This window comes from Lepidochelys kempii, chromosome 1 (assembly GCF_965140285.1).
Source record: "Lepidochelys kempii isolate rLepKem1 chromosome 1, rLepKem1.hap1, whole genome shotgun sequence".
Classification (NCBI taxonomy): domain Eukaryota; kingdom Metazoa; phylum Chordata; order Testudines; family Cheloniidae; genus Lepidochelys; species Lepidochelys kempii.
The window spans coordinates 291,000,728-291,014,123 of record NC_136380.1 but is presented as its reverse complement, the minus strand read 5'-3'; the positions used below and the strand labels follow the sequence as shown (position 1 = coordinate 291,014,123).

At 38.2% G+C, this 13,396-nt stretch overlaps 1 protein-coding gene across 4 annotated transcripts in view; it reads left to right on the top strand.

Moving 5' to 3' along the window:
• XPOT (exportin for tRNA) overlaps positions 1-13,396 on the top strand; it is a 64,500-nt gene that overhangs the window by 36,926 nt on the left and 14,178 nt on the right. For 3 of the 4 annotated variants that reach the window (XM_073327892.2, XM_073327891.2, XM_073327893.2), the window contains exons 11-18: positions 1,748-1,810; positions 5,547-5,671; positions 6,661-6,805; positions 6,967-7,086; positions 7,293-7,387; positions 8,660-8,729; positions 9,952-10,190; positions 10,801-11,086. In XM_073327892.2, coding sequence (XP_073183993.1) covers positions 1,748-1,810; positions 5,547-5,671; positions 6,661-6,805; positions 6,967-7,086; positions 7,293-7,387; positions 8,660-8,729; positions 9,952-10,190; positions 10,801-11,086 — 1,143 coding nt within the window. The remainder of the gene's footprint in view (positions 1-1,747; positions 1,811-5,546; positions 5,672-6,660; positions 6,806-6,966; positions 7,087-7,292; positions 7,388-8,659; positions 8,730-9,951; positions 10,191-10,800; positions 11,087-13,396) is intronic. The other variant, XM_073327894.2, reaches the window with a different exon arrangement.

Sequence of the window (13,396 nt, the reverse complement as noted above, 5' to 3'; positions counted from 1 at the left end):
GTATCATTATTTTTGGCAAATGTGATCCCTAAAACTCTTCAGAAATACAAACATTTCCCTTTTTATTAAGACTACCTATTTTATACGTTAGTCTCAAAACATACATCAATAAAGTTGTCGTGACTTGTCATTAGGGACAGTATGAGTTGCCCTCATTTAACCAAACATATTAAAAATCAAAAATTGTTAAATTTACAGTCTATTTTGAATTGTTCATATAAAGATGGACATTGTTTTAGCCCAGATTTTCCAGCTCTCTTCCTCCCAATCAGCTCTAGTAACTTGAATCCATTTTTTCATAATTCTGGGAATTTTTGTATCCAGATTGTGTGTTCTATAACAGTGGGTCTCAAACTTTTTTACTGGCAACCCCTTTCACACAGCAAGCCTCTGAGTGTGACCCCCCCCCCCCAATAAATTAAACACGCTTTTTAGTTTATTTAACACCATTATAGATACTGGAGGCAAGCAGGATTTGGGGTGGAGGTTGACAGCTCGCGACCCCTCCCTCCCATGTAATAACCTCGCAACCCCCTGGGGGGTCCTGACCTCCCAGTTTGAGAACCCCTGCTCTATAATATAGTGATATCATTTTGTATCTATAGGCAAGTTGAGAAGTTTTCCAAACTGAACTTTAGAGTATTCTCTTTACATTGTTTTAATTATGCCAACTCAGAGAAAAGCGGGGGTTGGGAGGTTTGGAATTAAGAGTTTGGAAGGAGGGTCTTATGAAATAAAACACAACACATAGTATGTTCACTTTAGAAATATATTCCTGCAGTGTTAGCTTTTCACTTTGGACACTGTGTGCCAACAGGCCTATCAGTTTTGTCCTTGTGTAGTTCCAGTTCTGTTTCATTAGATCAAGGCAGGTTACCGCTGAAACTAACAGAAAAACAAGATAAGCTAGTCCGCTTCATGTAAAACCATATAATCAGATTCCCTATCTGACCGTAGAAGCTGCTTAATTCTATCAAATCCACTCCTCTTTCTCACAAAATAATGCACAACTTCACCCTTCCCCTCTTGGATTTCCAGTGATAGTTTATTTTACTCATTTCCCCTATAGGCTTCTGGGCGGTTATGATTGTTTTCTAATAGGCATAACAAGAACCTTGATGTTCATGTCATTTCCCTTGTAATTTTTTAGAATAGCTTTTCGTTCACAGAAAGAAATTAGAGCCCAGTACTTCCAATATGTTATTTTTAAACTTTGAATACCTCAGAATAACAATTTCTAAAAATGGAATTGAAAAAAGGACAAAACAAAAAACATTAAACCCTGAAAAACCTATGGGAGGTTCTTGTTTAAAAATACTCTTCTCTCCCCGCCCTGTACCCCACAACATTTATATGTAAGATATGATGGAGCTATATGGTGGGAATTTAAATTTTGGGGTTAAACCATATGGATTATATGTGGGAACTAATGAGTTGGATAATACTGCTAGAAACTGAGCACTGTCAATTATACTAAATCAGGCTTTTAAAATCTGGATTATAGCTGAAGATTTGGTCACTTATCTGATTCACAAAAACCCTGTGAAACATCACTTCCATTAAGTCTCTTTGAACATTCCTCCTCAAGGGTGGATTAATTTTTAATTATATAAACTTCAGCTACTACATTTTAAAATATTTCCCAGATTGCTTTACTGCAAAGTATAGTGCTAGGTTATATGTAGTTATCAATTGCTTTGTTGGAGTACTGGAGTACACTAATTTTATCAACTTTTCTTCACTATAGGCAATTATGTTGGCTGTTATGAAGAAGTTGACCTATGATGAAGAATATAATTTTGAACATGAGGTAAGATGTCATATTTAGGTAAACTTGATTTTTGTAAATATAAAATCTCAATTTTAAATTACAGGCTGTTTGGCTTAAGTGAGGAATCCTAAGGTTCACATAGATAACTTTGTTTAAAATTTGTGAATACCAATCAGTGTATTTATCCTAAATTTAAAAAAACTAAGATTTGAAACCTATTATCTCAATGCAAGCGTATCTTCTGTTTAACATCCATCAGAGCAGTATATGTATCAAAAGGGGGGAATACTCTTAAAAATTAGTGTTTGGGTAACAACTACTTACAGGAATTTTTGGAATAATCTGTCTGAACTGAAGTCTGAGTTTAAATTAGTGCATTGAACTGAGCTCATAAACTGACATTCTCATGCATACTGTTCCTTGTGACACTATACATTAGATGACTGGGGTATCCACATCAGTGGTTCAAATTAACACAGAATTTCCAAGTGCAGAACAAAGAAAACAAAGTGTCTAATTTTTAGACAGGCCTAATGGTTTTGGTACAGGTCAAAGATCTCTCAAATTGTTTGGTATTAACTTGAATAGCTTTAAGTGAACTGCATTTGGGTCAGACTCAGACTTGTAGCAAGAAACCAAATGATAGTGTAACAGGATCTCAGACCCACACAAGGATTTTTTTTTTCAGATATTTAAATACCTGCTAACTAGCAGCTGCTCTTTCAATGCATCTCATTACATTACTAGTTTCTTGACCAACTAGCTAATCTGCAGAATTAGACAATAAATTTAATCCAGTGGTTCTCAAACTTTTGTAGTGGTGCCCTCTTTCACATAGCAAGCCTCTGAGTGCGACCCCACCTTAGAAATTAGAAACACGTTTTTAATATATTGTGACAAAGCTTCCTCTCCGCCTTGGTTCCGTTTAGTGGCAGGCTAGGGTATTCCTCTTTTCCCTCAGAATTTTCCCCACGCCCCTGGGTTTACTGTCCACACCCTGTCAGAGCAGGGTCCCTCCCAGCTGACCAGGGAGAGGGGGAAGGGAGCCTCTCAGTCTCTGGTAGCCTCTGCGGGAGTAGTGGCAACAGACCAGACACCCGGTTCAGTCTCTCCCCTCTGGCAGGGTCTTATCCCTCAGATCTCCGGGGTCTGGAAGGGCCGTCTGCCCTGTTGGGCAGGGATTCTCCTGTCCTTCGCCTCTGTACCTGCGTGGCTTCTCTCCTAATGCTTATCAGCGTCTGCATTGCTCAGCTCTCCGGTAGCTGGCCTTTCTCCCTCAGCTCCTATCTCCTGCCCGGCCCTTGATTGGCCCCAGGTGTCCTAATTAACCTAAAGTAACCCCTGGACAGCTACCAAGGGAAAAGGGACCTGCTTATCCTGGGGCTAATATACCTGCCTTCTGTGCATTAATTGGGTTTAACCATAGCCCTGGCTCCACCCTTGTTAAGCCTAGGGTGTTGTACACAAATGCAGACTTGTACCTCTAAGATAAGGGAGCAATTTAAAAAAGCACTCTCCTGGGTTAATTGGTTGCTTTCCATCCCCCCTCCTTTCCACACCTTTTTGTTTTCTGAAGTTTTTATGGAAGGTACTTTGGATACTCATGTGAAATGTTTGTTTGGACAAAAATGTTAAAAGTAATGATTGTGAAAGTGTAAGCGTAACAGTGGTGGTGTTATAAAAAGAAAATTCTTGGTTTAATAATAAAACCTGGATATATAAATATAACTGTGTAACTGTGCAGTCACATTGGGGGAAAACTTGGCAGTTAAATTATAGAAGGGGGTCAACTAAAGTGGCTACTACCACCACTACATTTTTGTCCCCAGAAGCCTTTACAGCTATTCTGAAGGAAAATGGGCCCTTTTCCTGTAAAGGACTGCTGCAAGTAGCAGGCAGCCAGATACTCTGATCTATATTATTTGACTGTTGGATGAGTTAAGCAAAATCACTAAAGGAACGCAAGGAGTTTCTATTGACTGTCTCTGGTTGTACAAGATGGGAGTGTAATCAGGGTACAGTTGTGTAAAAGAAAAAAATAGCAGCACTCTCCTGTAGCTGTCTGGCTTGACCTAGTCACAATAGTTAACACCATTATAAATTCTCGAGGCAAAGCAGGGTATGGGGTGGAGGCTGACAGCTTGCGACCCCCCATGTAATAACCTCACAACCCCTTGAGGGCTCCCAGCCCCCAGTTTGAGAACCCCTGGTTTAATCTCTGGCTAGAAGTCAAGGATAGCAGTTTAAGATCCTGTGCTGAAGGGGGAAAACATTTTTTGTAGCCTCAGAGGAGTGATTTCTGCAACAAAATTATGTGGAGGTTCCTCTTGGCTTCATTTGGAAGGTGGGAGAGAGGAGGTCCAATTTCTGTACGATTAAGTAGGCTGGCTAAAGAAGGAAGGTGGTTTTGACAGGTTTGCATCTTGTTAGTGGAGAGGGACTGGGAATCTGATGAGAGGGAAGAATCACAGGGCTGGAAGAGACCTTGAGAGTCCATACCCTATGTGCTGAGGCAGGACCAAGTATACTTCGACCATCCCTGACAGGTGTTTATCTAGCCTGTTCTTAAAAACCTCCAAGCATGGGGATTCCATCACCTCACTTAGCAACCTGCTCCAATACCTAACTACCCTTATAGTTAGAAAGTCTTTCCTAATATCAAACCTAAATCTACTTTGCTGGACATTAAGCCTGTTACTATTTGTCCAACTTCTGTGCATGTGGAAAAGTATTTGTCATTGTCCTCTTTTTATAACAACTCTTAATGTAGTTGAAGGTTGTTTCTTCCCCCCCCCCCATCTTCTTTTCTCTGGGCTAAATATCCCTCCCCCCTTTTTTTTTAACCTTTCCTCATAGGTCAGACTTTTTAAACTTTTTATCATTTTTGTTGCCCTCCTCTGGACGCTTTGCTACTTGTCCATCTCTTAAAGTGTAGTGCTCAAAACTGGATGCAGTACTCTAGCTGAGGCCTCTCCAGTGCTGAGTAGAAAGAAAATTATAAAGGTAGAACACTTTTTCCAATCTTCCCTTGCCTCCATTTCTCAGATGCTACTGTGGGAGTGATAAGAGCCTACCTAGGAGTTGGCTTGGCCTACTTGCAGCAGTTGCCATGATCAGCACTTAATCATTTGGGATGTATGACTTAATTTTAAAGTTAAGGGAGAACTTTTTTCTTGGACAGAACAAGTGGGTAGAAAGCAAGAGTGGGCTGGAAGCCCTTTTTCTTTTTTTCATTTTGTGTTGGCTATTTAAACTACAATTTTGAGGGCATGGACTGTCTTACTCTGTATCCTGAACACAGCGGTGCCCTGTTCTTAGTTGGAGCCTCTAGATGTCACTGTAATACGGAAAATAAGAAAGGGCATGACATTAAGACACAAGCAAATAAGATGACTGGTACGTATCTACCCAATTAACTTTTCATAATCTATTTTGTATCATGACTAATCACAACTTAGTTTTCTAAAGATGTAATTTTCAGATGTCTTAAATATAAAAAGAAAAGGAGTACTTGTGGCACCTTAGAGACTAACAAATTTATTTAAGCATAAGCTTTCGTGAGCTATAGCTCACTTCATCGGATGCATTCAGTGGTGAATGCATCCGATGAAGTGAGCTGTAGCTCACGAAAGCTTATGCTTAAATAAATTTGTTAGTCTCTAAGCTGCCACAAGTACTCTTTTTCTTTTTGCGGATACAGCCTAACACGGCTGCTACTCTGAAACCTGTCTTAAATATGTAAATGTGGATTACATGAAGAATCTATTTGTTGCAGGGTGAAGATGAAGCAATGTTCGTGGAATACAGGAAACAGCTGAAACTATTGTTGGACAGATTAGCTCAGGTGTCACCAGAGTTACTATTGGCTTCAGTCCGTAGAGTTTTTAACACTACACTGCAGTAAGTTATATTTCTTCTAGTTGGCTTTAAGAAAGGTTGCACTTTCAGGAAAGATTGTTTGATGCAGTAACGGATGACAAACTTCTCATGCAGGCCTTGTCAGAACTCTCAGGTAAACCATTCTTTACATTTAATTTAGTGGTCAGTATCATTTTGCTGTGTCTTCAGCAGTAAAATAATCTTGATTATTCTTTTAGGCTCAGATTTCTAGAAAACCTCTTGATCTGTTTGTAATATTAAATGAGGGCTTAAACTCTAAAAGAGGTGTCTTCTCTCTCTAACTTTAAGGTTATCACCATCCTCTCACTTTAGGGACCACCATGATCTAGCAAATGCATAGTTTCTCCTTAGCTTTTCATTGTGTGGATAAATATTCTTCTTCTTATACATTTTTAAAGCTAATAGTGATAAATACCAAAATATTTGAGGGATTGAGAAGCTGTGATAGACTGGTGCCCGTGGAAAGGGGAGTTGCATCAAATATTGCTACTATCAAGGCCCAGTGCGAATAGATAACTTTGGGGAAAAACAACAATCAAGTGTTCCTTTAAAACTTAGAACACTCAAACCATACCAAATTTGTCTTCCTCCTCAATCCTAAATAGCAGCTATGAGAAACCTATAGTATTTTTGTAGAATGCTCCTCTACTGCTTCAACGATACTGCTATAATGGTGAAAAGAAATGCTGCATGTCTGTGTATGTAAAAAATAATACTCTCCAATGGCCAATATTTCAGGATGCCAGTGTTCTTATAGTCTTTATTTGCCTAGTTATACTTTAACTGATTGTTGGCTCCTATGTTTAATGAAAACTGCACTGATGATGATGATGAAATCTGTAGTCTCTCCATGCCATGCAGTTCAAGGCACTTCACAAGAAAATACTGGGAAATATATTTGGCAATAAAATTGGTAGCTTAAGTGTTTCATGAAGCTCTGTTGGCTAATGTGACCTTTGTTGAAGCATAATCTCGTGTCCATTTTATAGGAATTGGCAGGCTACACGGTTTATGGAAATAGAGGTAGCAATAAGGCTCCTGTATATGTTGGCTGAGGCTCTCCCTGTTTCTCATGGTGCTCACTTCTCTGGTGATATTTCAAAAGCAAGCGCTTTGCAGGATATGATGCGAACTGTAAGTATTTCAGCAGTAAGAGTTACTTAAATGTTTCACTCTTTACTAGCAGTTTTTTCTTTCAACAGGAAAGGCTCATCAAGATTATCAGTACCTCACTAAACTGTAGTTCTGCACTATAAATGATTAATCCTAATTCCTTAATGCATTTTTCCCTACAGCTGGTGACATCTGGTGTTAGTGCCTATCAACATACATCAGTGACACTGGAATTCTTTGAAACGGTGGTTAGATATGAAAAATTTTTCGCTGTTGAACCTCAGCACATTCCAAATGTTTTAGTAAGTTTGATCATTCATACAAAACTTCTTACTTTATTTTCTCCAACTAGATAAAGTAAATATTAGGAAGGTTTTTTTGTGTTTGGAGAACTTGTCTGTTGTTCCTTATCTATTTTCTGAAAAAGATAGATGGAAATTTTGTTGGTTTGTTAAATTTTCTGCTTATGTACAACGAATACAAACTGAAATTTTTATTTTAATTGCAGATGACATTCTTAGATCACAGAGGTCTTCGCCATACTAGTCCAAAAGTACGAAGCAGAACAGCTTACCTCTTTTCCAGATTTGTCAAATCTCTTAAGTAAGTGAAAGTGGTTTCAAATGGTGTATCCAGTTTTTGCAAAAGAATTTCAGGTGATGAGAGAGCAGTGACCTGTTTCTTTTATTCAAAATTCAACATGTTGAAATGAGCTGGAATTAAGTGGTACACCATAAAAGTACTTTTCTGGAAGACCCATTAGGTTTTGTAAAATTCAGCCAGTACTGCAGAGAATCTTAAAATGTGGACTGAAGCAGAGTTGTCTGAATTTGTAGAAAGAGGAAAAACAGATGTGAACTCTCCCAACTCACCTCAGTTTGGTATTAACGCTGAAGTCTAATGATGGTGATATACCGGTCAATAGCAACTTTCGCTGCTCGTCATCTTAGTGGAACCAGCCAGCAATTGTGGGCAGATCATGAGTGGAGCTCCAGTATTAGTATCATTCCTCAGTGTGACAACCTGAAAACAACTTACACAAGAGTTAACCAAATTTTGAATATATATTTGTTCTCTTTAACCTAGTAGGCAAAACTTGTTTTATATGGAGGTTATTTAATAATACAGTTAAAACTCTTCAATCTGTGGTATGATTAGTAGCAGGAAATCATATTGGTCCTACTTCTCACGCACAAATATTGCACCTAAATGCAGGAAAAACTCTGGAACAATACATCAGACATAGAAACCTGACCCTTTTTCAACTGTTAATGAAAACATGTAATTTAACCCCGGTCTACGCTACATGCTTATATTGGTATAATGGCATTGCTCAGGCTTGTGGAAAATCCACATCTCTGAGTAATGCAGTTATATCAAACTTACCCTTGGTGTAGATAGTTCTATGTCCATAGGAGGGCTTCTCCTGTCGACATCACGATCTCCTCTTGGAGAGATGGAATACCTATGCCAATGGGAGAAGCTCTTCTGTCTGCATAGATAGCATCTTCAGTAAGTGCTACAGCGGCGCAGATGCTGTAGCCTGTAAGTGTAGACAAGCTCTGAAATGAACAGGGCCATTCCCACTTGTCAGCTATTTTTCCAGGCTCTCTGCAGACTCATGCAGACATCTCTGCATTCATTACATTCACGTTTTTGAGGTTTTCCTTACAATCCTAAAACCAGAGACTTCTTTAAAATGAAAACTGTTGTTCTGGAGGACCACACAGGAACCTGAGAGGTGGCAGTTCACCATACTGGTCCAACCCAAACCCTAGTCTCTCCAAGTTAGAGCAGGATTCTCTCTTGCAGTAGGGCAAAGATTTTGCAAGTGGTGATTTCTAGAAATATGTAATACTACTTGTTTTACTTCAGTAAACAGATGAACCCCTTTATTGAAGATGTTCTGAACAGAATACAAGATCTGCTAGAACTTTCTCCACCTGTAAGTACTTCTTATTTTCTATAACATCTCACAGATGAAGTGTGTGAATTTATATTCATCTGGGTGCCTAAGGTACTAAGGCTCTAATCAGTAAGTACTTGTGTAGAAATTTAGAAATGTACTTATGAGTAGTCCCATTGAATTCCTGGGACTTCAGTGAGACTATTCATCTCATTAAAGTTAGGCACATGCTTAAGTATCTTGTTGAATAGGGTCCTAGGAAGCATGGGCTTTAGAAATACCCGTGTAAATGAGATTTCTACCTGTTGATGATCCTTTGAAAATCTTTGAAACTGGCACGAGGTCCGGAAACAATTGCAGCTCCTATTGATACTTCTGTTAAAGTGCACTGATCTGTCAAAAGCACTGGAGAGGAAAATTGTAGTGGCCCTGAGTAGCTGAGGCCTGCACTGACATGAGAAATTAACACATAAAGGGAGGCCTCATTTCTTGGAGAATAGATTTAAGGAGGTAAACAGATTATTAGGCTGAAAACGGAATGTTTATGCTAAATAAAATAAGTAAATAGGTCAGTAGGCTAAAAGGGCAGAATGCCTGAGCAAGCTAAGATAAGAGGGAGAACACCAAGGAAATCCTTTACTAATAATGGACAAGGTAAGTTAAGAATGTAGAGATGAAGATACAAGTAGGTCGAGCATGGACAAAGCTTGCTGCATAGGAATTGTTTCCTGCAAAATAACCAAGCCAGTCCAGAAATGTGATGTAATATATAGTAGACATGTATATGAAGGAAGAGGTTTTCTTTGTAACTTTGGATGTGTGGTATGTCCTATACCCACCCCCTACACTTGAGTCAGATCAACTCAGCATAGCTTTGCTGTATGCCAAATAAAGGAACCTGAGTGACACAATCTGGGGTCCAGCTGAGTGTTTTTGGATCCCAGAGATCAGGATGAAGTGTTCTCCCAGCACTAGATGTGGTGTTCTGATAAACCAAGTGGAAGAGGTCTCGGAGGGAATCCCAACAGCCTGTATTTCAGACACTTCTGTACTTTTTTCTAATTTATACTTAAATTTGTAACTAAAACTATTATATCTTAACTTTCCATTTTTGTGAAACAATAAACTTTTTCTGTAGAGATTTCTCTTCACTCCTTGTCCTTCAATTATTCTCTTTGGAATTTTATAAAGATTTAGTAGAATAAAATTTCAGTAATTGGTGATTTATATATATATATTCTCTATCTTTCTTTGGCTCTAGGAAAATGGTTACCAGGCTTTATTAAGCAGTGATGATCAATTATTCATTTATGAGACAGCTGGAGTGCTGATAGTTAACAGTGAATACTCTGCAGAAAGGAAACAGGTTCTAATGAGGAATCTGTTATCTCCACTAATGGAGAAGTTTAAAGTGCTGCTAGAAAAACTGATGATGGCACAAGATGAGGACAGACAGATGGCACTCGCTGACTGCCTCAATCATGCTGTTGGCTTTGCTAGGTGGGTACAGTAAAATTTACTCGACAGGTATACATTGTTTGTTTTTGTTTTTTAAGAGAAAAGTGTTTGGAATCAGGCTTGTCATTGCGTTGGTTGAATTTCTCTGCAAGCATTTATTGCCCCAAAATCTGTTTTTGGTTGGCACTCTCTCCAAACAGCCCAGAAAATCAGGGAAGGTACCTTTTAGGAAAGAGTGTCAATAGAGGATTTAAGGTCTTCAAAATCCTTGAGTTTCACTGAATTTCTAGTAAACCAAACCACTTACCATTAAATGACTCATGAAACATCTTATGAAGAACTTCAGTTAAAATAAAGAGAATATTCTAGTGTTGTCCATTTTGGCACCATTTGTGAATGGTCAGTTCACTCAAACTTAAATCTCAGTATGCTGTGCTTTTTAGTGTGAAGTAAATTACATTTGGTAAGTGATCAAAAAATTTGATGCCCTAAGTGTTTTGGCTCCCCATTTTAGGAAATTTTAATGTTTGAACAGTACATTTGAGTTCTTAAATATCTATAGTAAGTCTTGTTCTAGACCTGCATTGTTGCTTTTTATTTCCATTGAAATGTGAGTTAATAGAGAACTTTGTGTGTTCATTTGCTTGCACAGCCGAACCAGCAAAGCTTTCAGCAACAAGCAGACAGTAAAGCAATGTGGCTGCTCTGAAGTATACCTGGACTGCTTACAGACATTTTTGCCAGCACTCAGCTGTCCATTACAAAAGGAAGTCATCAGAAGTGGTGTTCGCACGTTCCTTCACCGCATGATTATTTGCCTAGAGGAAGAAGTTCTTCCATTTATCCCTTCTGCCTCAGAACACATGCTCAAAGATTGCGAAGCAAAAGACCTTCAAGAATTCATTCCTCTCATAAATCAAATTACAGCTAAGTTCAAGGTCTGAGTCTGTCAGTTTATGGGGTAGCAGGCTTCTAAACTCCTGCTTTCTGGCCTCAGAAAAAGGGTCATTGTATGTGGAGGAACCTGAACTTCATAGAATTGTACTTCAAGCTTTATTTTGTAGCTGTAAATGCTTTTATTAGTAAATACCTGCTTGAGAAGGAGGGAAAGAACATATCTTTTGGTAAATTCCCAAGAACTAAAGGGGTATTCCTTCTTTAACTGTAATTACCCCAAAAAACATCAGAAATAACTAAAAAAAAATAAAAAAAAAATACAGCTTTTGGATTTGGTATTGCACTGCTTAAACACACACTTTTTATATTAACAAGAAACATGATACTTGTTTTCCGTGATGAAGTTAGTATTGAATAGGCAAAATGCCATGGTGCTAAATTTAATTTGAAAAAATGATAATCACTCAACAGTGATTAAACCTGAAATGAACTTTCTGTTCCTTTTCTTTTTTGTAGCAAGATTTACAGGTATGTACATAGATATAGACATGTAAAAAGTGCAGGTAGGTATGCAAGTTTTAGACACTGTGTGTGGATAGAGAACACTGGTGTACAGGAACTTGGTGCATAATTGTTATACAAAAATATACACTGATACTTAATGCACTACTATACAAGATAGGTCCACAAATAGTGTAGAGTTCTTAAACACAGGTAGGAACATGGGGTTTTGGAGCAGAACTAGTATCTAGGAATGTGTGCAGATGTGTTTGGTATGTAAATGAGATTGACAGAAACTTTCACTATTGATTGGAGAGCTTCTCAAACTGTGGTTGGTCACATTGTGCTGGCTCCTCATTTCAAATTGCTAAATTGTATTGAGTGGGACAACTAAAATACGTTAAATTACTGAGCTAGTATTACTTTTCAATGTCATCAATTGTAGTTCCTGCAAGAATGTTGTTCATTCATGAATGGGACGGAAGATTGTCTCATGGATCATCTGTATACCAAATTTGGCCTCAGTGTGGAAAAGCTTTAGAAGCCCTGATGCATAGAATCTTTTAAACCTATCTTTCAGATGAAGGTTTCTTGTTAAATATACTAAAAGGCAGAGTTTGGTGTGAAAATGAAAATACTATGGAGAAAAAATGTTAATGAGCTATCATGGTGGTATGGCAGAAATGTATACTATAGCATGGGGAATCTAGGCTCTGGAGCACTGTTGGGAATTTCACAGTCTGAACTCTATGGAGTGATGGTGATGGGATGTAAAGATTATGGCAAGTTTTAGGAGGTTAGGGAAAGAGAAAGTGTTTCCACATTGGCATTGTATCCTGTTAGTTTTTCAGATGGCACTGATGGCAGTTCAAGATGGAGTAAGGAATTAAGTAACCATATGGGTGGGATAGATGATGACCCCAGTAAAGGCCTATGATGGATTAAGGAGAAGAAGAATGAAATGTTGGGGTCAGGCATAATGGGGAAGCACATAGCCATGAAAAGAAGTAAACTAGGCAATGCTTAGTATAACTTTAGAGTTGATGATAATCCTAATTACATGCAGCTTTTTTTCATCTTGAATTGCTTTTTTTTTTTTTTTTTTTCATTCATCTTTCTCAGTAACTGACTTAAATCTTCCTAAACAGCTGGTATCTGTAAATGCATAAAAACTGTGCCTAATTTTTTAAAAAAACATAGCGCTAAGTAGGAAAATGACTTAAGGTTTAATGGACAAGAAAGACGATATTTCACCTCCCTACCCTTTTGATGGTGTGCATATTGACTGAGTAGTGTAGTAAGTATATATTATAGGCATGAGGTTTGAATGGATGCATTACTTAGTAGTGTCAAAGCCTTAAGTCTTCAGTAGAGTTCAACATCTGAGTGCTCTCTTGAGCTACAATCAGTTGTTATGGACTGCTGACTGCAGGAAAAACAAATTTGACACTAATATCATGTCACCAAAAGGTCCTCCATCTAACAATTTTTGAAAATTCTGTTCTTCCAGCAGTCATGTGAAGCCTCAAATTGGAGGAAATTAAGGTCACCTGATGACCTCTTACCTATTTTCAGGCTTTAACCAAGAAAACTGTTGAAGTTAAGGGTGTCACAGATGATGACAGCAGTCCATCCACTCTTTGTTCTTGTGTCAACTTCTACATTTTGAAATCTCTTTAGAAATAACCTAAAATAAATTTTCTGTAATTTAAATGCCACGATTTTGCAATCCAGCATCTTGAGGCTTTCCAGGATTTTGAAGCAAGTGTTTGTATCATTGGAAGAATTGAAAATCTCCCTTTTCCAGAAGGATAAAGTTCCCACTTAACAATCTGCAGGGCTAAGAATGG